The sequence below is a fragment of the Barbatula barbatula genome, assembly GCF_947034865.1.
Source record: "Barbatula barbatula genome assembly, chromosome: 18".
Classification (NCBI taxonomy): Eukaryota; Metazoa; Chordata; class Actinopteri; order Cypriniformes; family Nemacheilidae; genus Barbatula; species Barbatula barbatula.
In genome coordinates this window covers 16,539,286-16,563,746 of record NC_136781.1, presented here as the reverse complement: position 1 = coordinate 16,563,746, position 24,461 = coordinate 16,539,286, and the positions used below count along the sequence as shown (strand labels likewise).

General features: G+C 40.4%; 3 protein-coding genes across 6 annotated transcripts in view; 2 read left to right on the top strand and 1 right to left on the bottom strand.

Moving 5' to 3' along the window:
• Positions 1–2,293, top strand: part of ppp2r2cb (protein phosphatase 2, regulatory subunit B, gamma b) — a 7,742-nt gene extending 5,449 nt beyond the window's left edge. Inside the window, exon 10 of the mRNA XM_079480409.1 lies at positions 65–2,293. Coding sequence (XP_079336535.1) covers positions 65–392 — 328 coding nt within the window. The 3' untranslated portion in view covers positions 393–2,293. The remainder of the gene's footprint in view (positions 1–64) is intronic.
• Positions 1,171–15,891, bottom strand: ctbp1 (C-terminal binding protein 1). 4 transcript variants are annotated; one of them, XM_079480403.1, is made up of 9 exons: positions 11,544–11,923; positions 8,906–9,060; positions 5,864–6,008; positions 4,854–5,060; positions 4,534–4,748; positions 4,315–4,445; positions 3,816–3,943; positions 3,583–3,697; positions 1,171–3,446 (listed from the first exon to the last, which is right to left on the bottom strand). In XM_079480403.1, the coding sequence occupies exons 1-9, from the start codon at positions 11,581–11,583 to the stop codon at positions 3,260–3,262; spliced, it is 1,323 nt and encodes a 440-aa protein (XP_079336529.1). In that variant the 5' UTR covers positions 11,584–11,923; the 3' UTR covers positions 1,171–3,259. The 4 variants fall into 4 exon arrangements, with proteins under 4 accessions (XP_079336529.1, XP_079336528.1, XP_079336531.1 ...); XM_079480402.1 differs by lacking the exon at positions 11,544–11,923 and adding an exon at positions 15,652–15,891 and having other exon boundaries at positions 1,172–3,446; XM_079480405.1 differs by having other exon boundaries at positions 2,288–3,446; positions 9,787–11,831.
• Positions 15,347–24,461, top strand: maea (macrophage erythroblast attacher, E3 ubiquitin ligase). Its single transcript, XM_079480410.1, has 10 exons — positions 15,347–15,621; positions 16,462–16,621; positions 20,339–20,521; positions 20,613–20,816; positions 20,889–21,011; positions 21,239–21,315; positions 21,489–21,597; positions 22,533–22,666; positions 22,833–23,028; positions 23,119–24,461. Exons 2-10 carry the CDS (start codon positions 16,553–16,555, stop codon positions 23,212–23,214), a joined length of 1,191 nt encoding a protein of 396 aa, XP_079336536.1. The 5' UTR covers positions 15,347–15,621; positions 16,462–16,552; the 3' UTR covers positions 23,215–24,461.

Here is a 24,461-nt window from a genome sequence, read left to right as displayed (position 1 = left end):
CACAACTCAAGAGGACTCAGCTGCTATGCATCTGTTCTCTCTCAATCCCTCTCTTCCTCCCCAGCGTTATAATGACAGGGGCTTACAACAACTACTTCCGAATGTTTGACCGGGCGAGCCGGCGTGACGTGACTCTGGAGGCCAGCCGGGAGGTGTGTAAGCGCAGGGCGGTCTTGCAGCCGCGACGGGTGTGTGTGGGGAGGAAGAGGAAAGAGACTGACGTCAGCGTGGACAGTCTGGACTTCCGCAAGAAAATCCTCCACACTGCCTGGCACCCCAAAGACAACATCATCGCCATCGCTGCCAGTAACAACCTCTACATTTTTCAGGACAGAATGCCGGCCCATGGACATCACCATGCACAACAAATACAAAGCGCGCCTCCCGAATGAGACGCTCGGACCAAACTTCTGTAAAGTTGCACTCGGCACTACACATGTTATTTGCCCTTTAACATCACATTTCTCGTCAGTAATGCCAGCCTCCGAACAATCACAAAAACTATGAAATGTATATAAGCTTTACAATAAGAACTATGGTCCTGAAAGAGAATGTATCGCATGGCATGCAGTATGAACATTCTGAGAAGGAAGGTTCGGCTGCTCTGAATCGTTCAGATCGCACATGCATGTTTACAAAACTTTTTGCTTCTAAACAGGGCTCCTTTAACTATAGGATTGTGATGAATCTGAGGCTTTCCCATGCTTTATAGCGCTCTTCTTGTATAGAATTATGTGTCTGTTCTTCTCAGGCTTGAGGATTTTAATGGGTTTGACAGACTGCTCAGGGACACTCATGGCCTCTTAATATGTTTAAAGGCAAAACTTAAAACAATGTGAAATCCAGAAGCAGCGGACAGAATGCAGGAATTGTGGGAGACTGCTGAAAGGACAACAGCAAGTGCAGGGATCAGTTTTAATGCTGAGTCATCACACCTTAAAAACAACGAAAACATTCCCACTTCAGGCGTATGCTTCGGCGCACTGATTCGACTGTTTTATATAATGTATCCCAAAATGCCCCATGTCGTTCCAAACCAGTATGGCTTTCTTCTGTTGAACACAATACAGAGATATTTTTGAGGAATGTAGACTCGCTCCATTGTATTGAAGGGAGGCAGCAGTGACCAGGGCTTGTCAAGCTTCCAAAAGTACAATAAAACACGCTAAAAGAATTGATATGGTGTGTGCTATATTCCAAGCCATACAATTTACAGAATCGAAGAACAAGCGTCATGATCACAATATAACAGCATTGACAAAAACTGTGACATTAGTAACTGATTATGGTATTAAGATAATATTACACAAATGATAATAATAAATCATTTTGCCATAAGAGCCACAACGGGTACAAACTCACTTGTGTTTTGTTAGATTGGCCAAAAAACACAAAAAAGGTACAAAATTAACATCAGTGTTTATCAGTATATACAGGATTTTTTAGGTTCTATAGATATCAAAATAATGTTGTTATGAATTATTTTAAAGGCATAGTTCACCCAAAACAAAAAAAACATGTCATCTATTTACTGACCTTCCAAATCTGTATACATTTCTTTGTTCTGATGAACAGCCAAATATATTTGGAAGAATGCTTATAACCAAAAAGTTCTCAGCCACAATTGACTTCCATAGTAAGAAAAATTACTTTAGATTTTTTGGTTCTGTTGAACACAATAAAGATATTTTGAAGAATGTATAGGGCGCTTTTGACTACTATTGTCATGATAGTCAATGGAGTCCAAGCACTGTTTGGTTACAAGCGTTCTTCCAAATATCTGTCTCTGCGTTCAACCAAACAAAAAAAATGTAGACAGGTTTGGAAGAACTAGACAATGAGTGATTCATGACAGAATCTTTTTTCGGGTGAACTATTCCTTTAAGGACTTTTTTGGCACTTTCATGATGATTGATTGTCCTGTTCAGAACTTGGCAACCCATGGTCTGTGTGCTCAAGAGCACAGTCTTTAAAACCTCTTTTCCATTTCACAGAAGAGTTAAGACGGAGGTTAAGCATACAGGTTTAAAACAACATGAGGGAGAGTAAAGGGTGAGAGAATTTCCATTTCTGGGTGAACTATCCCCTTCATTTAGGTTCTGAAAGTCCAGTTTTAAAGTAAAATCCCAATGGTCCTGTATATGATATTTTCAGCATGATGCCTGTTGGTAGTTTTGGTCTAAATTATTTATATGACAGAATTGATGTCCACAAGATAGCATTGAGGGTTATTGTTTCTGTACAGTGTTTCTGGTCAACTCATTACATCTCACAGAAACGATGCGGTGCGTTTACCTTGGAATTTTATTTCATTTAAAATAATTCATACAAATGCATACAGTCACAAACATTTCTTTTTGGATTCTGTTTAACCAAAAATATTCATATCTCATAGTATATATAGTATGTATATTGCTAGCCTACCACTTTACCAGGAAGGAAACTATGTAGGCGATGGAGAGCTGCAACTATCCCGGCGTCCTCGAAAAACACGGTACAACCAAGTCACACACAGACAGGCAAGCATTACGCCAGCTTTGCACAAGACATTTTTTGTTTTTGTTTCGAAAACTGAACATTTCTGCTTTCTTTTTTTAACACGTAAGGTAATACATGCTCCGTAAATAAAAACAAAAACATACTGAGTGTTGTTCATTACTGTACTGAATTTTGACTACAAAAAGACAAATGGGTACAAAACAATGCACTATGCGGTTTAATTTAAAAGGAAGGGGGAAATCAATGTTCCTGAGAGGGTGTGCAAATCCCGCCTCTTTCGGGGCTTTAAAAGTAAAACAAGTGAAACGAATAGACTTTTTTTCTTGCAACTATAATCAGGTGGTGAGATGCACCCCGTAATGCTGTTTCCGTTTTTTCTTTTCTACAAACCACGAACAGGTTACATTCATGTAATAGCTACTGTTGTTTTAACAACGAAAACCATTAGACAGACAAAATAACAGATTAAAGATCGCCCACTGCACTTGGACAGACTATAATCTAAAACAGCAGGATTTTGCCTCAGGGAGAAGTTTACTTTGTTATAAATCCACAAGATTTTTATTTCTTTTTTTCCCACACTAGATACTTCAAAGAGCTCAGTCTGTCACCGGCAGTCAAAGAGTTGGCTACTTCAATGTCGCTGTTATGTTTTTTTGGCTGGTTCGGAGCCCGGGAGCCTGTTTCCGCTCCTCTTCTCTGGGGTAAAGAAGGACCAGGAGAGTTCGATAGTGGTACGGAAAGCCTTTCGACAGCGGGGCTACAACTGTTCGTTGGGGTGTTGCTCTCTATCTGGTTCGGGTTTGCCGGTCTGGCCGGGTGACGGGGCGTGTGGAGGGTGGGCTACGGTGGCCAGGCTGTGGGTTATGGGCACGGTACTTGGCATGATGCCTTCTACGGGCGGAGGGAGACCCCCTGAAACGAGATTCGCTACACCAGGGGGGTACCTGCAGAGTGAGAATAATCACCGACGCAGCTTTAAACAACACATTCAATAGCATTTGTCCCCATGAACAAAAGTAAAATGAGCCAAATGCAGCATTTTATTTTCGTTTTGTAGGAGAATGGTTCAACAGATTGTACCTATAAGATCCGTTAAGTTCTGGATGAACCACGGCAGGGTCCATGCCGGCCCAGTGCGTGGTCTGTGTGAGGAACTCCTTGTTCACGCAGTTCTTTAGGCTGTCTGGAATGCGACCTTGATCACAACACACAAACAGAGACTGCGATGAAACTGATGTTCGCACCGAGATCACACACCCAATGCTTCGGAATTATTTGAAAAATGACATGAGTAGATTCATGAGTCTGTGTACCGGTAATGGCTCGACGGATCTCCCTCGCCGCCTCCTCCCTCATCTCTATGGAGGCCTGTTCGCTGTACCAGGCCGCGTGTGGGGTGCAAATCAGGTTGGGGGCGTCTTTGAGAGGACCCTGGCTGAAACTGAGACACAGATACAGTTATAATCTGATCCCAAATGTGACATACTGATAGACATGTGGACATTCTTGCGTTTTTACATCCACTAATAATCAAAATGTATTAAGGGAAAGTGTGCACAAATGGATTATATCAAAACAATCTATAAACTCAAATAACTAAATCACATATATTTTGACATTTTCAATTAAATTGAGAATTAAATGTTTCACAATAACGTCCTTCGAATTAGAGATGCATATGGGTTCTATGTGTCCTATGGTGTGACACTGCAAAATTTTGAAAACGACGTTCTCCGCAGAACACAAAAAATATATTTTGAACCGGTTGGTAACCGAACAGCGCCCACACCCATTCACTTCTATTTAGTTTACCTGAAGGGCTCGGTCTCATGGACGTCCAGGGCCGCCCCCCGTATTCTTCCCTCTTTCAGTGCCTGGGCTAGAGCTTTCTCGTCCACCAGACCTCCACGAGCTGTGTTCACCAGGAACGCCCCCTGACGCATCTACAGTCAACACAAAGTCACGATCACTGAGTTTTATTCTAACTCCACATAATACAGTTCATAGAACCAGGACGTCTGTGGGCAGCACCTGTTTGATGGTGAAGTCATTGATGAGGTGGTGGTTGTGTTCATTTAGACTGCAGTGCAGGGTGACGCAGTCGCTGTGGAAGAGCAGGTCCTGTAAGGTGTTGACCCTCTGCAGCCCGAGGGCTCGCTCCATCCCGTCAGACAGGTACGGATCGTAGAAGATCACGTTAAAGCCGAACACTTTGGCCCTCAGAGCCACCGCCTGTCCGACACGCCCTGAGACCAGACATTTCATGAAAGATGGGCCTTTTGATATTGAAATCGTTGTAACCAGTTCATGCTTTGGCTATGAGATTATCTAGTGTCACTTTTTCTACACACCTAGGCCAATGATCCCCAGCGTTTCCCCTCTGATCCGGGCCGCCCCAGAGGCGACCTCTCGGATCTGCTCCACGCTCTGGACCCGTGTGCCCTCCCGGAGGGCCTGGTGCAGCCAGGTGGTGCGTCGGTAAAGGTTGAGGATGTGACACATGGTGGAGTCTGCGGTCTCCTCTACCGAAGCAGCTGGCATGTTACAGACTGCTATTCCTGCAGATGTAGATGGATTACGGTCAAATTCCTTATACAAACTCAGAATAACATTGTTTTTTTTTTTATTCACTTAAATGCCACTTTCAATTCTGTTTACTGTAAGTATCAACCAAATGTCCTAAATCTTTAGACAATTGTACATATACAGCACTTAATAAGGTTGAAATTATATATCATGGCATGACATATCACAATACAAATAAATGTAAGATATGTAGATACAAATATGTAATTTTGTTACAATTTGTTGAATCCTATTGGTTGAGCTGCCGACATGTCATCTGAACCCAAATGTATATTCTGTGTATAAATGTATAAAAATGTTTTCTGTGCTTTTATTGTTCTAATAGGTTCTCTCGTAATGGTTTAGCTTTCTTAATTACTTTCTTAATTCAATGTTATGTTAAAATTATGTTTGATAAGTAAGTGACCGATACATTACATTTTTTTCTAACTTACATATGGAAGGATCAATTATTCATAAACCTTCAAAATTTTATGTACCGCAAAATGTTACTGAAAATGATTGTAATTTGTAGATTTTTCTTGTTTGAAAAATGTTGCCAAAGATATCATCATGGCACTATCGTAATCGCGAACCCAATACCGTGAACTGTCTTGAATCATGAGCTGAATGTGCCGTTACAAACTAGCATAGATCAAATAGAAAAAAGTTTCATTTCATTCCCCTTCTCTCCATCTAAGAGAACCCATTGTGAAAGACATTATTTGAAACTTTATGGGAACATTGCTGCGTGAAATTACTTGTGACGTGTGATAGAGCTGCTTATAATTATTACCCAAGTCTCCAGCTGACTTTATGTCGATATTATCGAAACCGCTTCCAATGCGGACAATTATACGAAGTGCTTTAAACTTTTCCAGATCTTCTCTCATCAGGGTGATGGTGTGGTACATGAGCGCACCCACTGCTTCATTTAACACCTAAGAGACAGTACAGAGAGTACAGTGAATAAAAATATACTTGTGTTCATATCAACTCTAAACATTTCAATCACCTTCAAAAACTGTCAAATCAAACAGACGTTTAATCAAAATACAAACAACACAAGACTTATAAACAAATAAAAATGTTAAACAAATATTTTCAGGATTGTTTTATATAGTTAAGACTAAAACTTTATAACTTTAACTAAATAAAAACGTAATCCCGGAATGGTCTATATATGTATATACATGAAGAGTTTGGTTCCAAAATGAGAAAAAATCATGTTTCATGTTTTTATTGTGTTAGTTTGTAATTTTTGGTTATTTTGGCTTAAAATAAATCTGAACAAACCAACTGCAGTTGGATTGATATTAATTGGAATGCACAGTAAAAGAAAATACATTCTTTTTTAAATGAATCTCATTTTGTAACCGAACTCTTCATATATATATATATATATATATATATATATATATATATATATATATATATGTGTGTGTGTGTGTATATATATATATATATGTGTGTGTGTGTGTGTATATAAAAAAATCTGTATATGTACTGTGTATTAGACATTATATATTGTGACTGGAAGACTGCAACATACCACTATTTATTTTGACTAAACGTTTCACAACTTCAGCTTCAAGATGCACGATCTTTGCTTTAGAGGATTTGCAATGATTCATAAGTTGACAACACTTGACACAATCTAATAAAGCAAGCTCTGAAGTATATAAATGGTAAATACACAGTGTAAACAGTATTACCACATCACGGTCTGGGATGATGATGAAAAACATCATTTGGTGTGACGCATCAAAATGAATCACAACATTAAGTGTTTGTGAGCTGCAACAAAACAAAGCATATTCCTACTGCCAAATATAATTTCCATTGCATTCAGATGACAGTTTGATGTCACTTCATCATCTGCTAATCATTTCTCTTCCAGACAGACAATAGCTGTTCTATGTCATCAGAATGACGGTACAGTCGAGCAGCAGTATTGTAAATAAGTCTAATAAAATGGTGGACAGGAGTGCCATCTGTCTGAGCAGGCCTGGGGAGCGTTCTCTGAGAATCAACCTGGCAGCCACCCAGACGCACACAGAATATGCCAAGAGCAATCGGCAAATCAGCAAAAAAACATTAGGGCCGGGCCACACGTAATGTCTGAATGAGCACGTAAATGAATTTAAGGGGAGTAAATATTTCTACGACAAGGAATCTAGTGATTTATGTTGAGAGTGAATGATTTATGGCGCACGCTGATGGCTGATCTTTTGTGTGTAGCAGTTGAATGAATCCACTAAAGGGGTTTAATTTAGATGAATGTGGAGCACCGAAGAGAAAATGGTCACTCTTAATAATATTGACAGGAGTGAATCAAGCTTACATGCACTTCAATGAAAGACACATTTGCTCTTTTTTGTTCAGCTGGTTGTAATTACATCAACAAACACTTGTGCGGGTCATCTGTCCGTGACTATAATGTATTGGCCACAGCTATTTTTTTTAAAGCAAGCTTTTTTCCAACGTGAAACAGTAAACAGTCTTGCCATGACATGTACAACATTTTAACTGAAACAGTTTTTTATGGTATGTTAACATGTTTTGACATCCATCTTTTAATTGTATTTGACTAAAATGTAAAATAAATAAAGATGTAAAATAAAATTTGACATAATATCGTTCATCGTGGGCTTCTGGCCATAATTAAAGTGGAAAACAAAATCCGTCTAGGCCAAATGTTTTATGTTATATTTACGAATCATATGAGTTAAGACACACTTGTACTGCTGTGTTCACACCAAACGTGAATGAAGCGACTTGCACATGTAAATTACACAAGTCAATGCAAATACATTATTAGAAGCGCGTCAATTGGTGGCACTCTGCGCACGTTGAAAATTGTCAACTGGAGCGAGAAATTCACGCGAAGAGCTCACTGACACCCATTGATACGTCCGGACACTTGAAGACATTCCCCGTCGCTTGAAATCACTCCACGTATTGGCTTTTAACAAATGCTAAAGACAATGATCAATAGCCGCAAGGAAGAGGTTAGAGGAATGAAATAAATAAATCACATGAAGTACAGCGAGTACGATGTTTGTGAGATTTCATCACACTACCCAGTGCATTCATCTAATAAATCATTCTACTCATTTCTGGCAAAAACGCTCTCTGCCTTATGAATATTACTTCAATTGTGCAATCTACTTTTTTAGCTGCTGAGATGAAGTGCTTTTTCCGTGTATCAAAGCCAAAGAGGCTTCGTCATGTCGAGCCAGTGGGATGTCTGATGCACTGCACAACCATGTTGTAACATATATTACAACATATATTCGTCTGAGTGATAAAATACCACGTCCTACATGAAATGCCTTTCACCATGCTTTAACTAGTGAAGTAGTGGAAAGTAGTATGTGACCCTTGACCAGGGGGGCTCCTTGTCTTAAAGGGACAGTTCACTCAAAAATGGAAATGCTGTCTTCAGTTACTCACCCTCTTGTAATTTCAAATCTGTATGGCTTACTTTCTTCTGCAGAACACAAAAGAAGATATTTTGAATAATGTTGATAACCGAACAGCGGTGGCAGCCATTGACTTCTATTGTATGGACGCAAAAACAATGCAAGTCAATGGCTGCCATCGCTGTTCGGTTAACAACATTATTCAAATATCTTCTTTTGTGTTCTGTTGAAGAAAAAAATCATACAGGTTTGACTTGACAAGTCAGTTAAAATTTTTGAGTGAACTAACACTTAAAGTAGCATGGGGACATTTAAGTAATAGCCAAAAATACATAACTTACTAAAAAAAGTAAGTAAAAGTACTAGTTATGATGCTACCGAATCATAACAGTTAGTGAAAGTAATACAGGTACCTTCTCATGAATCTCTTGTGTGGACTGAGCATCACAGAAGGCCACAGTGGCCACGTCCTTCAGGATGGGCATCTCCACAGTGCAGTCCCGCCCATCCAGCAGTGCCACCAGAGGACGAGGGTGCATGGGCCCATTCATTATGGGAGGCCTGATGCCTGCAGACAACAAAACATCACATATCACATGTTTTGTTCTTCTGTAGGTGCGTTTTATTCATCTGAACATGACGCTAACAACTTTATTTTGTATGCATAGCTAAAAGCTAGAAATTCACTGCTCAAATATAAATCTTACTAAAAATACAGACACAGAAATATAAAGATGCACATTTGGCCCAAGGAAAAACACAACTATTGAATGCTAAGGTCCCTCATTAGAGAAGAATTCTTAAAATAGTCACATTTACAAGAACACCAACATGAAAACATTTCATATTAGTCATACATTTCCAAAAACAAAACACCATGAAGGTTCACTCCAGGCTTTATAGAAGGCGAATGCAAATATTTTTACGAATTTATTGTTTACTGTATAATAATCATGTAAAATGTGTTTTTCATGTTTTGGGTGAATAAATGTTAGGTTGGGGTTTTATTGTAAACGTACGATTAAAATGTGAATAAAATGTCATAGTGTCGGTCAGGGAAATCATCTTTTTACAACACAAACCAACTGTTTTCTCAAGAAACTAGTCAATCCGTGGTTAGTCATATTTTGGCAAAAATAACAAAAATGGTCACAAGGTGAGAGTTGTAGGGTGAGAATCTAAGACTAATGAGATTGTTACTTTACTCATACAACGAACTGACTGCACACTTGTTTTATAATCATGTATTATAATAACAACAACTGAAGTCAGTGTGTGATAAAGACAACAATACCTGTGGGGCTAATATTGATGTTTTTCCATCACCTGCTCCTCAGCACTTAGCAGAACTGAGATCAGCGATATTCTATTTTCTTTATATTCGACATTTTAACAGACCAACAAAAAAATTTGCCATTATGGGATAGACACTCATTTGGCTACCTGTCCGATACACAGTATTCGCTGTCATTCCACCAACCTTCATACAAACAGATGACATATTATCCTTTAATAGTTTAATTAATAATGTTAACTTTTGAGATGCAAGGCTTTAGAGATTCTAACCCCTCTCAGATTAGGACAATATTCATCAGATGCAGGCTGCGGTTGATGACACCATACGAGCGGCACAAAATGTGCATCTGTGAACTTGACTTCTCCCAGATATTATCATTCACGACCTGCATGTGCAGACATGGTGTAATCATGCCAATAAGACACAGACACACCCACTACTATCAGCCCCACCCACTTCCTAGTACAGTCTACTAAATACACATTTGTGCACAAACATCTACTCCTCTAGGTCCTCATATCTATTCCCAAACAAAACCGCTCTGTGTGGCATTTATTCTAGCACAGCAGGGTCTTGATATCTTGTCACATGTCCACGGTTACTGCTTGGGTCAGATTAAAGGAAACTGCCAACAACATGCAAAAGACGCATGGGTGACGATTGAGCGATTCTTCTTTTGGGAGTCAAACGCATTAAAAACAAGCAAGCAAAATCCTGCACTGAAAGAAACATAGCAGCGTACTGCAATCTCCACAGCGTTCTGTTAAATCCCTCGATGCTCCGTTCATACTGCCCTGCCCCGAGGGTGAGCTGCATCTGTTAGAATTAGCTAGTTCATAGCAACAAGAACCAACAGGGTCAGTCGCACACGGTGTCTAAAGACCTCAACTGCCCACGGGCAATAATTCAAGCTGACATCCCCCTTTGTTGTCATCTGGTGAAAATGAAAGCCATTTTCAAATCCCAACCTCTCATTCACACTGTACAAGGAACTGAACCTGATTTTAATAGCACGGTTTGGGTGAAAGCTGGGGTGAATTTTGTTTTTTATATCATTCATTATTCAAGTCAATGCATTGTTCTTAACCCAAATTCTTAAACCCAAAATAAATAGAACAGCAAATGTACTTTCATTCATCTCAACTAACCTTGGCACACACGTGAATAAATATCTTCAGGAACCAAACATGACCTCTTTAAAATGATTTCAGATCAATCCATAAGATAGCGACGGAAGTGTAGCTGTAACCATGATTTCTAGCACTGTTCTTCCCACGGCTGACTGTTCATTTCACGGACTGTTCTCGATTCTGACTTTCCTTCGAAGAGAACAAAATTAGGAAGCGAGTCAAAGCCGGAACTGGAAGCCACATTTCCACTGCACAATGTGCGGGAGGGCCACAGGAGAGAGAGAGTCGTGTCCTTGCCAACCCCTCAAATTTTCCAGAGGGGAAAGCGTGTGCTTTTTGAACACTCCAGCGAGATGAATGCAGTTAATAAAGAGGGAGATCACAGGTCTGTAGCCCCGCACTTTCCAACGTACAGGAAAGCCAGCGATTGCACGTGGATGAATGGCTCCGATGAAAGATAATAGGAAAGAGGGAGAACCGAGAGCAGGGGAGGAGGAAAGGAAGAGGGGGAGGGGAAGGCAGAATACAGTACGACGGACGAACCGACGCTCGAATGTTGGCGCAAGACATCGGTACGACGCTTTCACGTGTGGCCCCATGCAGAAATGAAAGGGAAACGTTTACCTAAAGGCAAGCCTTTGTTCAGCAAATGCGAGCTTCCCATCTTTTAGGATCCGCCGGAAAAACGAGCAGGGCATTCACAAAAATCCTCAGCATATGGTGGCTATTTCAATTTTCTTATTCCTTCTTTTCTGTCAGTAGCTAGCTTGAACGCATGCTCGTATACACACACACACACACGCTACCCTCCTTTTCTTTCTCTCTCACTTACTCCCTCTCTCCCCCCGCTCCCTCACTTTCTATTTCAACTCACTCCGACAAACACGCATGCACACACAGAATGCAAGTGTCACTGCATTTATGGGAGTGGGAGCGAAAGAGCGCGAGCGAGAGAGAGAGAGAGAGTGAGTGAGGTGGATAAAAGAAAGAGTGAGGAATGGGGTGGAGCCTGAGCTCTTGAAAATTTGATCTTTTGTTTCCTGAGAAGGCGCGAAAAGAAAAAAGATCACAGGGATCACATTTTCTTTTAGATATCAATTATTGGGACAAAACTGTGTTTGGCTTAAAGTGTTTTTTTTAAGAATGTAAAATAAAATACAACACGCACTCTTATGTAACAGAATAAGGTGTGCAGTTTCTTTCTTTTTTTGGGGTCAATTGCAGATTGCTCTTGCCGGGTGAAAGTTATTTAACTGGCTCAGACAGTGACGGTTCTGGGTTATTTAGCTCTTGGAAAAGCAATTACTGAATCCCACAGTACAGCTCTGGGATGTGTCCAAAAATATCTCGATATGAACAGGGTTGAAATTGAGTAATTAAAAAAAGTTTCATGTTTTTACTAGCCCTTTCAACACCGTTCTTGTGTTTAAAATAATACTCATTTGATTCTCAAACCCGATGTTATTACTCAAACTGAGTCAAAAAACTGTTGCAAAGTAAATAAGGCCTTTAATGAATACAAATGTTATTTAACACACACGCACACACTAATAGAAAACATCACATCTAAACAATTTTGTGGTCGGTTTTGCTTTTCAATAACAAATGTTTAAGTTAAGTTTAGGGTTTAAGTGAAATGTAATGTAAGACAGTGTAATGTAGCAGTGTTCTTGAGTAATAAACATATTTTTGTTTTTTGTTGTTTGTGGTTAATACTACTAAACATATGAAGAACTTGGTTACAAAAGGAGATAACACTGTTTAAAAAGAAATCACAAATCATGCTTTTATTGTGATAGTTAGCTTTATATATTTTTTATTTTATGGCTTAAATCAAAACAAACCAACTGCAGTTTTATTGATATTAATTGGAATGCAAAAAACAAAACATGATTTTTGAACAATTTGAGTTATCTCATTTTGGAACCAAGCTCTTCATACAGTCTTAAGTACTTGATGTCTCAAAATAGCACAGTTGAGTTAACTTAGATCTTTATTAAGTTTCTTTTTAAAAGTATGTAAAAAGGGCAAAGTTAGTGTGTGAAAATAGAGCACTTCAAATACAGTTAAAAGGACAGTTAAAAGGACCCAAAAATAAAACTTCACTTGTCAACATTTACCCACGCTCAAGTTCCAAATGAAATCTGTATACATTGCTTTGTTCTGGTAAACACGGAGAAAGATATTAGGAAGAATGCTTATAACAAAACGGTTCTTGTACCCCATTGACAACCATGGTAGGAAGAATAACAATGGTAAAGTGCGCCAGAACGGTTTGCTTTCCTCCATTCTTCAAATGATCTTCTTTTGTGTTCAACAGAACAAAGACGATTTATGTTATGGTGGTGAATGGTAGACAGGGGGCTGATGGTTTAAATGTATTTTGGTGCACTTTTTTCCCACCTGGATTAACCTGGCAGAGAGAAACAGAAGTCAATTTTTTTTCATTTAAAAAAATCTCCACGATGTCAATAATTCAAACGGATGCTAGCTGATAACAATATGGTCATAGATGTTGTGCCTCCCTAAAAGATTTTTTATTATTTAACCAACATTAACTCGAAAGGTTAGTGAATGCTTATATAGGATGCATAGTATACTGTACTGAACATCTGCTGTCTGATAGACCGCTGTCACAGGGTGTGAATAACAAGTCATTCTGGGAACACAGACATACTGTATCTTGTGCGAGTGTGTGTGTGTCCGGCTCATTGGTACTCAAGCAGAAGAGCCCCATTCTTTGTGAATTCATTAGCGCTGGTCAGGACCTCAGGGGGCCGTTGGTTTTGGCAAGTGAAGCACGATGTATACGTCACATATGTGATCCGCACGCTTTGACATAGCCGGCTAATCACGCCGGTTCCATAAAAATGCTCACACATTAATCTAACAGAACATTTATGAGAAAATCTATAATTTCTTAAAGGAAAAAGTCAAGTCTAATTGCAACCGTTTCACTAACCCCTTATTTTTTGAATAAACCTTTCACTAGTGTTTTACGCAATATAACATGCCAGATGACATAAGCTGTCGGACGAGTTATAACACACCCTCAAGTCTGTAATAACAATAATGTCACACCTTAGAAATAAACAAGTTTGACAGGAATACATTAAAAAAAAATCTTTAAAAAAAACTACATCAGGGATGCAGAACCAACACTTTAGTTTCCTCGCAAGGACATAACAAGGTGAAAACCTTCTCGACACCAAACCGAACATCCACAACAGTCAAATCAATTCTCAGCCGTGGAAAGACGGCAGCTGGGGAAAAAACCTGTCACTGGACACAATCTGTGATGAATGAGAAATATCGCAACTGGCACGGCAAAAATCCAGTGAAATATACAATGAAAGCGGAAACGTTGACAAGGGGAGAGGGAAAGAGCATAAGAAAAATGCCCCGGAGAAAAACTGCACTGCCTCACACACACACACACAGCTGCTTTGCCAACGCACACACATATATACACACACTGCAGCGTGGCGAATGGTTAAACTCCCTCACATCGCCTATCTTGGAGGGAAGAGGGGGCACGGATAACATTTCCCTAAATAAATTCAGTGTGACTGAATGCATCCTATTAAACCCGGCTTGAAATAAACCGAGAGAGTACGGCACAAGAATGAACATCTCCCACAAGACACACAGTCTGTGCACAGCACACACTGAGACTTAACAGTCCTTCATTAGATCACAGTCACTTAACAGATTGTATCAAAGAAATATCTGCATTGCGAGGCTGGTGGAGATTATTCTCGGTCTCTGAATCCTGGCACGGCCCGTGCTACGCTTCCAGTCAACCGTGTCCTCAACAACAGACCAAATTCAACAAGACCCATTGAAAATATTCAATGTCTTGCAAAAAATGTGTGAATTATAAATTAAACAGACACTTATATTATCCATGTAGAGACACAAGAGATCCACACCAGTGTGTCCATCCATCATACAACCTTTGACATTATATCCTACATATTCTTGTAGTTTCCTACACACCCCGTTTTAATCACCAGGATAAACTATGAATTGTTTCAACTTTAAAATGAATGTCTAAAGAAAGAAAGAAAAGTGAATGACACTGTGTACAACACCTAACGTTATACATCATTATCCCTTATATAATGAGGGGACAAAAGAAGGGTTTTATGTACAGTCAGAAATAGTTTAGATAACGTAAATGTCTGGCTGTCTCGCAGCCTAATGGAAAGATCATTCGATGTTTATATAATACGTTAATTTCCATTACTTTAGTTAATAAAGATTTGATAAGAAATCCTAGTAAGATGGCCAAAGGTCTTCAAACAGGCGTTTAAAGGTAAAGTTGCGTTTTTAACGCATGGACGGATTCCTGCTAATGATGCGCCGTCACCACTTAATCCCTCGAAACTTTAAACGTCAAACTCAAGATAAGGCGAATCTTCCTCCAGCCCAATAAATGAAGTCCAGCTTCTGCATGTAGCGGGGAAATCTACGCTTTTAATGTATATCGTGACTGAATTGTTCAAAACTAAACGAATTTGCACATTTCTGCCCTTCTGTTGACAACCAAGTGCCTGAAACGCGAGTGTTAGCCAAGACAGCCGCCCCCTCCGAAAACAGTCCGAAACCGCCTTTCTCTGCCTTTCAGAAAACAATTTATGGCACAAAAAGCAAACCTCTATCCCGGCGGTCTGGACACAGCTGACAAGCGCACAACCGGGTGAGAAAGAAAAGTAAAACAATGACAAACCTTGCATCACCCGTTTTAAAGCCTGTAGTCCCTCAGTGTGCCCGGTACTCGGGTGAAACATGCAACGAAATTGCGACCAATCACGTTCGTGTGACCGCTGCGATGGCCAATCGGAGCAGGCTGCGTTTGGACGGGAGCCAATCACACCACGTCTCGGTGCTCCAACGGACACAGTAGAGCGATGGGTGGGGGAGGGTTCACTCGCGTGCTGCTCATGCAGGAAAAAGAAATATGAGCGCGATGTGAGGAGGAGCTGTGAAAATATCATTTTTTATAACTCAGTATTAAACTACACGAACGTGTAATCGGGTGTTTCTGCGTGCTTGATCCGAAATATGCATATGTAGTTATTATTACTACTGGGGATATAAAGTGATGCGTTTGCTCTCACGGGAAACACTTTCCCATCTGTTTCTAAATGCACATTGATTTGACAAAAAAGTAAAATTCACACGCACATATATGAATATGCATTTGATATCTTCTGATGTTTTTTGTTCAGAAATTAAACATTGTTGCACTGAACCCGTGTGTAACAACCACTGGTTGTTATTGTATTTTATAACCACAATATTATTTTATAATATCACGGTTTACCGGTGCGGAAATCGCTCGATTGTGATCGCTGTAGCGAAACCATAAGTAATGTTAAATGCTTTCTCAAAAGCGTATGTTAAATTAATAAATGCCCATACAGTACTTCTATCTAATACAGTCGCTGCACAACTACTATAACTCGATTGGAGAACATGCAAAAAATGTAAATTTAAATATTTAAACCTTCTTTAACGGGTCTCTCCCATCTGTTAGGGGGCGGTAACGCGCAGTATCGGCCCTCGCCGCAGTGCAGGAAACGATGGGAAGAAGATGAACAAACGCTCCACGGTTTCCCTAAAGCAAGATGGCGGTGCAGGAGACAGCGGCTCAACTCTCAATGGCCCTAAAGGTGCAAGAATATCCAACTTTAAAGGTCTGTCAAGGATTTAATCTCCATACTTTAAATGCGCCTCAATTCTGAGCGATGTGCGTTTCACAGTGGAGTGGCGAATCTGTCCATCGATGAAATGAAAATCGTGCGACTGTATTTAGACAGTTAACTGGTTAGCTTTACATGCTAGATCATTTAGCAAAACAAGCCCCGCATATAAACACATCATGCCGAATTGATCGCCAGCTGACGAGCGATGCCTTTGTAACTTTGTAACGTTGACTCGCAGTGATCCATCTAACGTTACAGATCGGTTAGAGAGAGAACGGCCTCGTTTAACATCGCACTAATCTCGGTAGATTTAGACAATTCAGAACTGTCTCACAAGATTACAGACTTGTTCATGAATGTTTCCGGCGAGTAATGCAGTTAAAGTCCCATTGAACCACTGTCTGCCAATGTGTACCGACACAAATAGCATCGGGATATACGACGTTAGCCACCTTATGATTTGAATATAATTGTCAGTCGTGTTTATAAATACGATGTTGATTGGAAGGTTGTGATGCAGACAGCGTGACGATCTGTCTCTGGAGGAATCGACACATGCCATTGCCAAAGATGTCCAGTGCTCGGTATGCATGCGATTGTCTATCGCATTAGATGTCACGTTGCTTTGTGTTTTGTCAGTCAATGGCTGCTGTTATTAGGACTATCGTGTATAAGTTCTCGTCGAGGGAGTTATTATTTAATGCTCGGCATGTAGCACCTTTGTTCTCTGCGTCACAGATTTTTTCGCCTTTAGGTGCGACTGACAGCGTCGAGGATGAATCCTCACGTTTGCCGATTACCACTTAATATCCGATGGCGTGTTTAGTCCATCGTAAGGTGACCAGTTCATGGATCTTCAGAGAAAACGACGTGTGCACGCAAACTGAATGTCACAAATGTCATATTCAGTGCTGTGTCAAGGGCATTGTTACATCTGAGCTTGCATTGCTGCATTAGGAAAGATTTCCAGTACACTCCTTGAAGTATTGTCTTCTCTGTGCAAAACATCTAGGCAGTGTAGTGGTGTTTGAGTAATAATGTGTTGATTATTCATTTTACCATGGCACCATTTTTTGTACATATATACATTTAAATGCACCATGTAAAGCAGAATACGGATAAGAGCAGTCTCATCAACCATTTTTGTTATAACGGGGTGTATTGTATTAATGATGGCTGTAGAGATGAGAGGGTTTTAGTTGATCCCTTTCCTTAATGCAGGGAAAGTGTTATCATCAAATGTTTTATCTGCATTAAAATACATTTGTAAAAGTTGTTTCCTGCGTAACAATTTCTTCATGCCTTAAAACGACTTGGATGCAACTCTACTCCCTTGGTTCACTTAGAATTTGTCAAAGTGCCATTCTTACATATATTTGTATTCGAGAGAATTCTCTCAACATTGCGTGAAACGCCAGGGGACTCCCCTTCTCTAAACCTCACTGAAACCTTATTGAATAACGCCAGTAGAAATGAATGTGACTGGCCAATGTGGTCAAAGACAGCACTTCGGAGCGTGGTAGTCACCCCTAGATATTACACCGTCTGGACCACATTACCACAGAATCTTTCTCCTTCACTTGCGCGTTCTGTTAAGGAGACACTCAGGAGAAGAGGATGACCTAGGATCCAGCATGCCCGTGTGTGCCTTATGTTCTGGGCCCATCGACCCACTGGACACGCATGCTCACTGTGGACTCTGCCCGGGTCTGGCCCTTGCGGAGGCGGCTCACTCCGATACTACTGCCCACACTGTGAGGACCTTACGGTGCGGGTGTCGAGGGCTCGAAGAGCTTTTGCACGGACCTCCAACCCGGAGCTCATTGTTGCCACATTGCTCCCTTCGTGCAGGCGATCGCAGTGCACCTGTGCCATCCTCGTCTTCGCACTGGTCCTAGGCTTGGGTGACTGCACACATAGCGGAGAAGGCGTTTTCCGCCTCTGGCTGCCTCAGCTCTTCACTAATTCAGCAGTTCTCTCACAATAAGCAAACCCTTTCCCATAGGTTTTGACTTGTGTACACGCTGTATAATTCAGCCGTTTTCTCACACAATGAGCAGACCCTCACTTAGTTTCTCGCACTATGAGCCACTTCTCTTACACGAGCAGACCCCGTGTTTAATTTTCACATGTGAGTGGGCCCCTATTGTAATGGCGGCATGCCGTGTCAGCACATGTTGTGATTATTCTTTTCACATGGGCGACAAGCCTTTTCACGCACGTGCTTCATGCATTCTCGAGGCGCCCCCTTTAGAGCCGTTCTCTTCCATGCGTAAGATCTGTTTTAACCATCATTGTTCAAATTACACCGTAATTTATTTTACGTGTGCATTATATCTTATATTTCTTGGATGTAAAGCATCTGTAATGCCTGTGTAAATCAGTTTGGCTTAAACTTTTAGCCTTAAAGGGTCAGGTGTTCCACCAAGTGGCTTGCGATACTTCCATGAAAGCAACGCTGCCCATGTGACTTTATAGGTGTGCGCACGCTTTTGCACGGGCCTCCAACCACGAGCTCATTGTTACTTATGCGCGCTGCTGTATCTCTTGTGATCCAGCCACATATCTGACCCCAGGCGACCGCGCTGAGCGGTGTGACCTGAAGGTGGTGCTGGTTTGACATTTTGGCCGCGTTCTGTTGTATGCTGATACACGTTAGGCTCCTGTATATGCAGCGCTAGGTGCACTGTATCTAACAATGGATCTGTGAAGCTTTAAGGTCCCCCGCATGTATGGTAGCTGATCGAGCTGTGTTATTATGAGTTCACAACGCCCCGGTCACTCGGTGCTGTTCCCTACCATACTTCTCTTTGAACGGCAGATAGATTTGCCTACTACTACGAAATGTGACTGACTACTGCGCACTACACGCTGTTATGCAATTCAGTCATATCCCAGATCACCCTACTTCAGCAGCCGCGGGTTTAGTAAAAAATTAACACACAGTTTAATATATTCGTAACAAATTCATTCTCTGAGAGAAAAACGAGCTGTGTCGGCAAAGCAAAACCTCATGCTAAAAAATGATCTTGACGGGTAGCATGAAATTTCAGGACACCTTATAAAAGAAGTCACTGCAACTCTGGCTTGTGCGCCTGTGTGTGTGCCTGCGTGCATTTTTGTTTAGCACATGGCGGGTCAGGAACGAATTCCCTCCTGGTTCGTATCCGCTGATTGATCGTCTGCGCTGATTGATCGTCTGCGCAACGTTGCATGACGTCAAACATACCCGATATTATCGGATATCGTGATGATTTTAAAGTGAAAATGAGCTCTTTTTTTATGCACACGCAGATCCCTGCACGAGCACTGCGGCTGAGGGAGAAAACGCCAGACTGGAGCGGATCACAAAACTACAGACTGAAAGATGGTCACAAGAATATTTGATGCGTTCATTTGTTATGGGTGCATTAATTCACCTTTTTAAACATGAATTAACAGCTTTTTATTTACATCCCACAGAATAGAAAAATCTCTTAAAGTTGACATTTTGTTCCGCTGTAATAGAATATTCGTCATACCGCCCAGCCCTAGTGTCAGGTGTATCGATATTGTCCCATAAAGACTCTGACATCTACATGGTGTATCCATTTTTTCTCACTTAGGATGTTCACATTTCATCTCTCAGAAATGTGTGTTATAAGAAGCTGGTAGCTCAGTTTGTTCTACCCATAGTAAGGAAATGCAAATTTATTTTGACCTCTGTAGGTTCCTTACGAAACCTTGAACAAGCGTTTCCGAGCAGCTCAGAAGAACATTGACCGGGAGACCAGTCACGTGACGATGGTGGTGGCAGAGCTGGAGAAAACCCTCAGCAGCTTTCCAGTCGTGGATACTGTAGTCTCTCTATTGGATGGGGTGGTTGAGAAGCTCAGCGCACTCAAGAGAAAGGTACGCTGACTACATCAGTTGGAATGGAATGCGCTTCTACGTCGCTCCGACAATTACACCGCTAAAATGTATTTTGTGTTTTCACTGACAGGCAGCTGAGTCTATCCAAGCAGAGGATGAGAGCGCTAAGCTATGCAAGCGACGCATAGAGCACCTTAAGGAACATAGTAGTGACCAACCAGCCAGTGTCAATGTTTGGAAGAAGAAACGCATGGACCGCATGATGGTGGAACATCTACTGCGCTGTGGCTATTACAACACGGCAGTCAAACTAGCCAGACAAAGTGGTATCGAGGTGTGTCTCCATATTGTGCGCTTGTATGTGCAGGGCCTGTGCTATTTTACACATTACTTTTTATCATTGTAGGATTTGGTGAACATAGAAATGTTTCTTACTGCAAAAGAAGTCGAAGAGTCGCTCGAACGACAGGAAACAGCGACGTGTCTGGCTTGGTGTCATGATAACAAGTCTCGTCTACGAAAAATGAAAGTGAGGGTTCCATAAAGTGTCCATGTTTGCTTTCCCTTTGGCTTTTGGCTGCTTTTTACAAACATTTACTTTGTCTTTATGGAGCCAAAATGAGGAGTAACGCGACTGCATGTTTTCATTAATTCACAGTTATGTTGTGAAATATGTTGTGATATTATACTTTATTAAGATTATACTTTTAATGTTCAGTTTTGTGTAATTGTGATGAACTACTGTCTTGTTCCCAGAGCTGTTTGGAGTTCAGTTTAAGGATCCAGGAATTTATTGAACTCATTCGACAAAACAAACGCATGGATGCAGTACGGTATGTAACTTTAACATTGCATTACGTCGTCAATGTTTGTCTGTTTTAAATAACAAAGCAACTCTTAATTTATTTTTATCATAATTATTATTTTTGATTTCAGTTGTTTATGTGACTGCCATTAGAAGCCTTAGTTGTCATTTATTGAAACAAGCTAATTTTGTCTCTGTTAGACACGCACGTAAACACTTCAGCCAAGCAGAAGGATTGCAGCTGGACGAAGTGCAGCATGTGATGGGCATGCTGGCTTTTCCTTCTGATACACACATCTCACCTTATAAGGCAAGCCACATTTTCAGTTATTTGCACAGATTTGATATTGTTTGTCAATTATTTCTGAAAATTTGCTGCAACATGCTGGGCCGAAACTGAAAATTTAGGGAAGCGAAAATGTCTTCATTTAAAAACTTAATTAAAAGATTTATTTAGAATTCATTATATTTGTATTACTATAACATTTAAATAAAGTTAATTGACACTAAAATTATAATAACAAAATCTGAAAGTAAATACATTTACTAACAATGACAAATGTCAATATATTATTTAAAATTTCCATGCGATATCAGATGTAACAGTTTTTCTTAGGAGGTATGCAAAAAAATTCAGCAAAACCATAATATATAAGAAATAAATAATTTATTAATAAATGTATATATAAATTGTTTAATTCAAAAAGTTGAATAAATATGATACAATCGCTACAATGAAAAAGCCAACAACAAATTATTCTGTTGCTGTTTGTAAACACATTTGACTTAAATGTTAAAAAGTATTGTGCAAAACAACTGTGCAGAAGCACCCTTAGTCCAACCCCAGACTGTATACATCACCTCAGGAAACACAGGTACACAGGACTGCGCAAATGTAATTTCTATTAGGGTTGTGCGATGTCTACCCAATAGGCTTTAAACAATGTGTACACTGAAACATATCTCTGGACGATGACATCGAGGTAGTGCTGGCCGCAGTTATACAGTTAGGCACAGCAGGTGAACAGTAACAAAGTCAGGCGGTCTGTTCTGCACAAGCATCGCAGATATAAAGTCAGATCCGTCTTCTCTATTTGTGCTTGGTCTTTGAAGGGTAGAGGCGTGATAACAGCTTTGGGCCCAAAACCGATAATGACATTTTTGCCGAAAGGTTTTTAGCATACGAGATTTTGTGTATCCTTAGTCAAGTTCAATGGTCTAATACGTTTCTTGTTTTTCTCCCAGGATTTTTTGGATCCAGCTCGCTGGAAAATGCTGATCCAGCAGTTCAGATATGACAACTACAGATTACACCAGCTGGGGAACAACTCCGTGTTTACCATTACCTTGCAGGCAGGGCTGTCTGCCATCAAAACCCCGTATCCTCTCTGCAGTAACATTCCTCATCCTTTGAGTTTTTATGTTGTGTGTCTAAAAGATCATTTATTATGTTCTGTATTTTGAACCTTACAACAAGTTTAACATTAATTCAACATTAATAAGGCCCCATTTATTCATTGGTAGAGCTTAACACTAGGTTTTCAGGCAGTGCTATAAAGAAGATGGTTCTTCCAAAAATCCAGACTGCCCTGTCTGCAGCAAATCGCTTAACAAATTGGCTCAACCTCTCCCCATGGCCCACTGTGCAAATTCACGACTGGTGTGCAAAATCTCAGGCGAAGTCATGAATGAGAACAACCCACCGATGATGCTTCCCAACGGCTATGTGTATGGATACAACGTGAGTCGCCGCATTATGAGTCCGATCCTTACTATGTTGCCTTGTGTGTTCTGTGCCGTTCATTAACATTCCTTTCACTCCGCTCCATAGTCTCTCTTGTCCATTCGTCAAGATGACAAGGTGATATGCCCCCGGACCAAAGAAGTTTTCAACTTTTCCCAGGCTGAGAAGGTTTATATTATGTGATGGGTGCGCCACGTAGGTTCCGGAACTTTAAGTTACGGCGTCATTGTGAATCTCAAGTTCAAGACATAATTTGTCCAAGGGCTTCAATCCTTCAGCCCTTGTTTCATTCGAACAAATCTAATCGGCGATACGCCCCAACACGATACCGGCCTACGAGCTCATCGCTGAATGGAATTACAGTGGAGTTGTCCTGGGCTAAATGGACTGTTGTGATGAAGGATAATTCTTTTGTGCTAGTTTTTAAAAGGGTTGATATTTTGGCATTTATTTAACTGTATTCTTTACACTAGCGCGAAACAAACGAATATGGCTCTATATCACTTTATCTCAAAGAGCTTCTGCCTTGTTGTGTGATATCGAAATGAATGATTCATTGTTGGTTTTTTTGAACGAGGGCATCCATTTATGTCATTATTTTTAAGATAGATTGTGAGTGGGTAGCTGTAGAAAACATGCTCTGATACTTTGCTTCTGCACCTGTGAAATCTGTGACTACATACGTTTACGTTCATGTACTCTTAATCTGTATTTGACATACGTCCTTACAGTCTGTGAGGTAACGTGTGGGAAAATGTTGTAGCATTTAGAGCAATACGTCGGTGGATCTTTAGACTAAAAAGACGTGTCAGGCTGTTGGTACATACATTGGCTTACACTTAACAGTATGTGGCAATATAATGTCAACATTCATTCATTCATTAAATAACATGTATGTATGTATAACCAAGGTCCTATTTTAGAGACGTGTTTGTAAGAGTGAATTTCAACAAATATGCCTGATTTTTTTAAACCGTGCGTTAACAAAAATGTATTGCCGTTTTGTGACTGAAGGTTCAAGAGAAAATGTAAATAAATGTGTTGAATTCAGGATAGATTCCAATCTTATTACACTGACATAGAGTCGTTGCTTTCCTATCGTATGTACTTTGTGGTTACAGTCGTTTTGTTTAGAAATTTTCGTTTTCACAGTGTTGCTGTAACTCTTCCCTTGCACATTTTCCTGAACTACAAGAAGTCTCAGGTTTCACAGGATCAAGAGCAGACAAGAGGTGCTGTGAAATGACCCCTTCATCCTTTAGTTACATCACACATACACCAATGTAACCTTCCTGTTGGATATCACTTCCCAAATATGTGTTTAACTGTAGTTGTGGAAAGACTTGCTTACAAACTGCTCATGCATGTGTAGTTTGGTAGGATAGATGGGTTGTTCATGTCAAATTGCCAATAAACACTGATTTGATTGT

What these genes read in the sequence shown, in the direction of transcription:
- ctbp1 (XM_079480402.1), bottom strand. Translation starts at nt 15,712, where the DNA reads ATGTTTCACCCGAGTACCGGGCACACTGAGGGACTACAGGCTTTAAAA. An exon ending in TTTAAAACGGGTGATGCAAG is followed by an intron (nt 9,061 to 15,651) that starts GTTTGTCATTGT and finishes TGTTGTCTGCAG; the next exon opens with GCATCAGGCCTCCCATAATG. An exon ending in GCTGGGGATCATTGGCCTAG is followed by an intron (nt 4,749 to 4,853) that starts GTGTGTAGAAAA and finishes GTCTGGTCTCAG; the next exon opens with GGCGTGTCGGACAGGCGGTG.
- maea (XM_079480410.1), top strand. Translation starts at nt 16,553, where the DNA reads ATGGCGGTGCAGGAGACAGCGGCTCAACTCTCAATGGCCCTAAAGGTG. An exon ending in CTGTCTGCCATCAAAACCCC is followed by an intron (nt 22,667 to 22,832) that starts GTATCCTCTCTG and finishes CTAGGTTTTCAG; the next exon opens with GCAGTGCTATAAAGAAGATG. An exon ending in GCTATGTGTATGGATACAAC is followed by an intron (nt 23,029 to 23,118) that starts GTGAGTCGCCGC and finishes TCCGCTCCATAG; the next exon opens with TCTCTCTTGTCCATTCGTCA.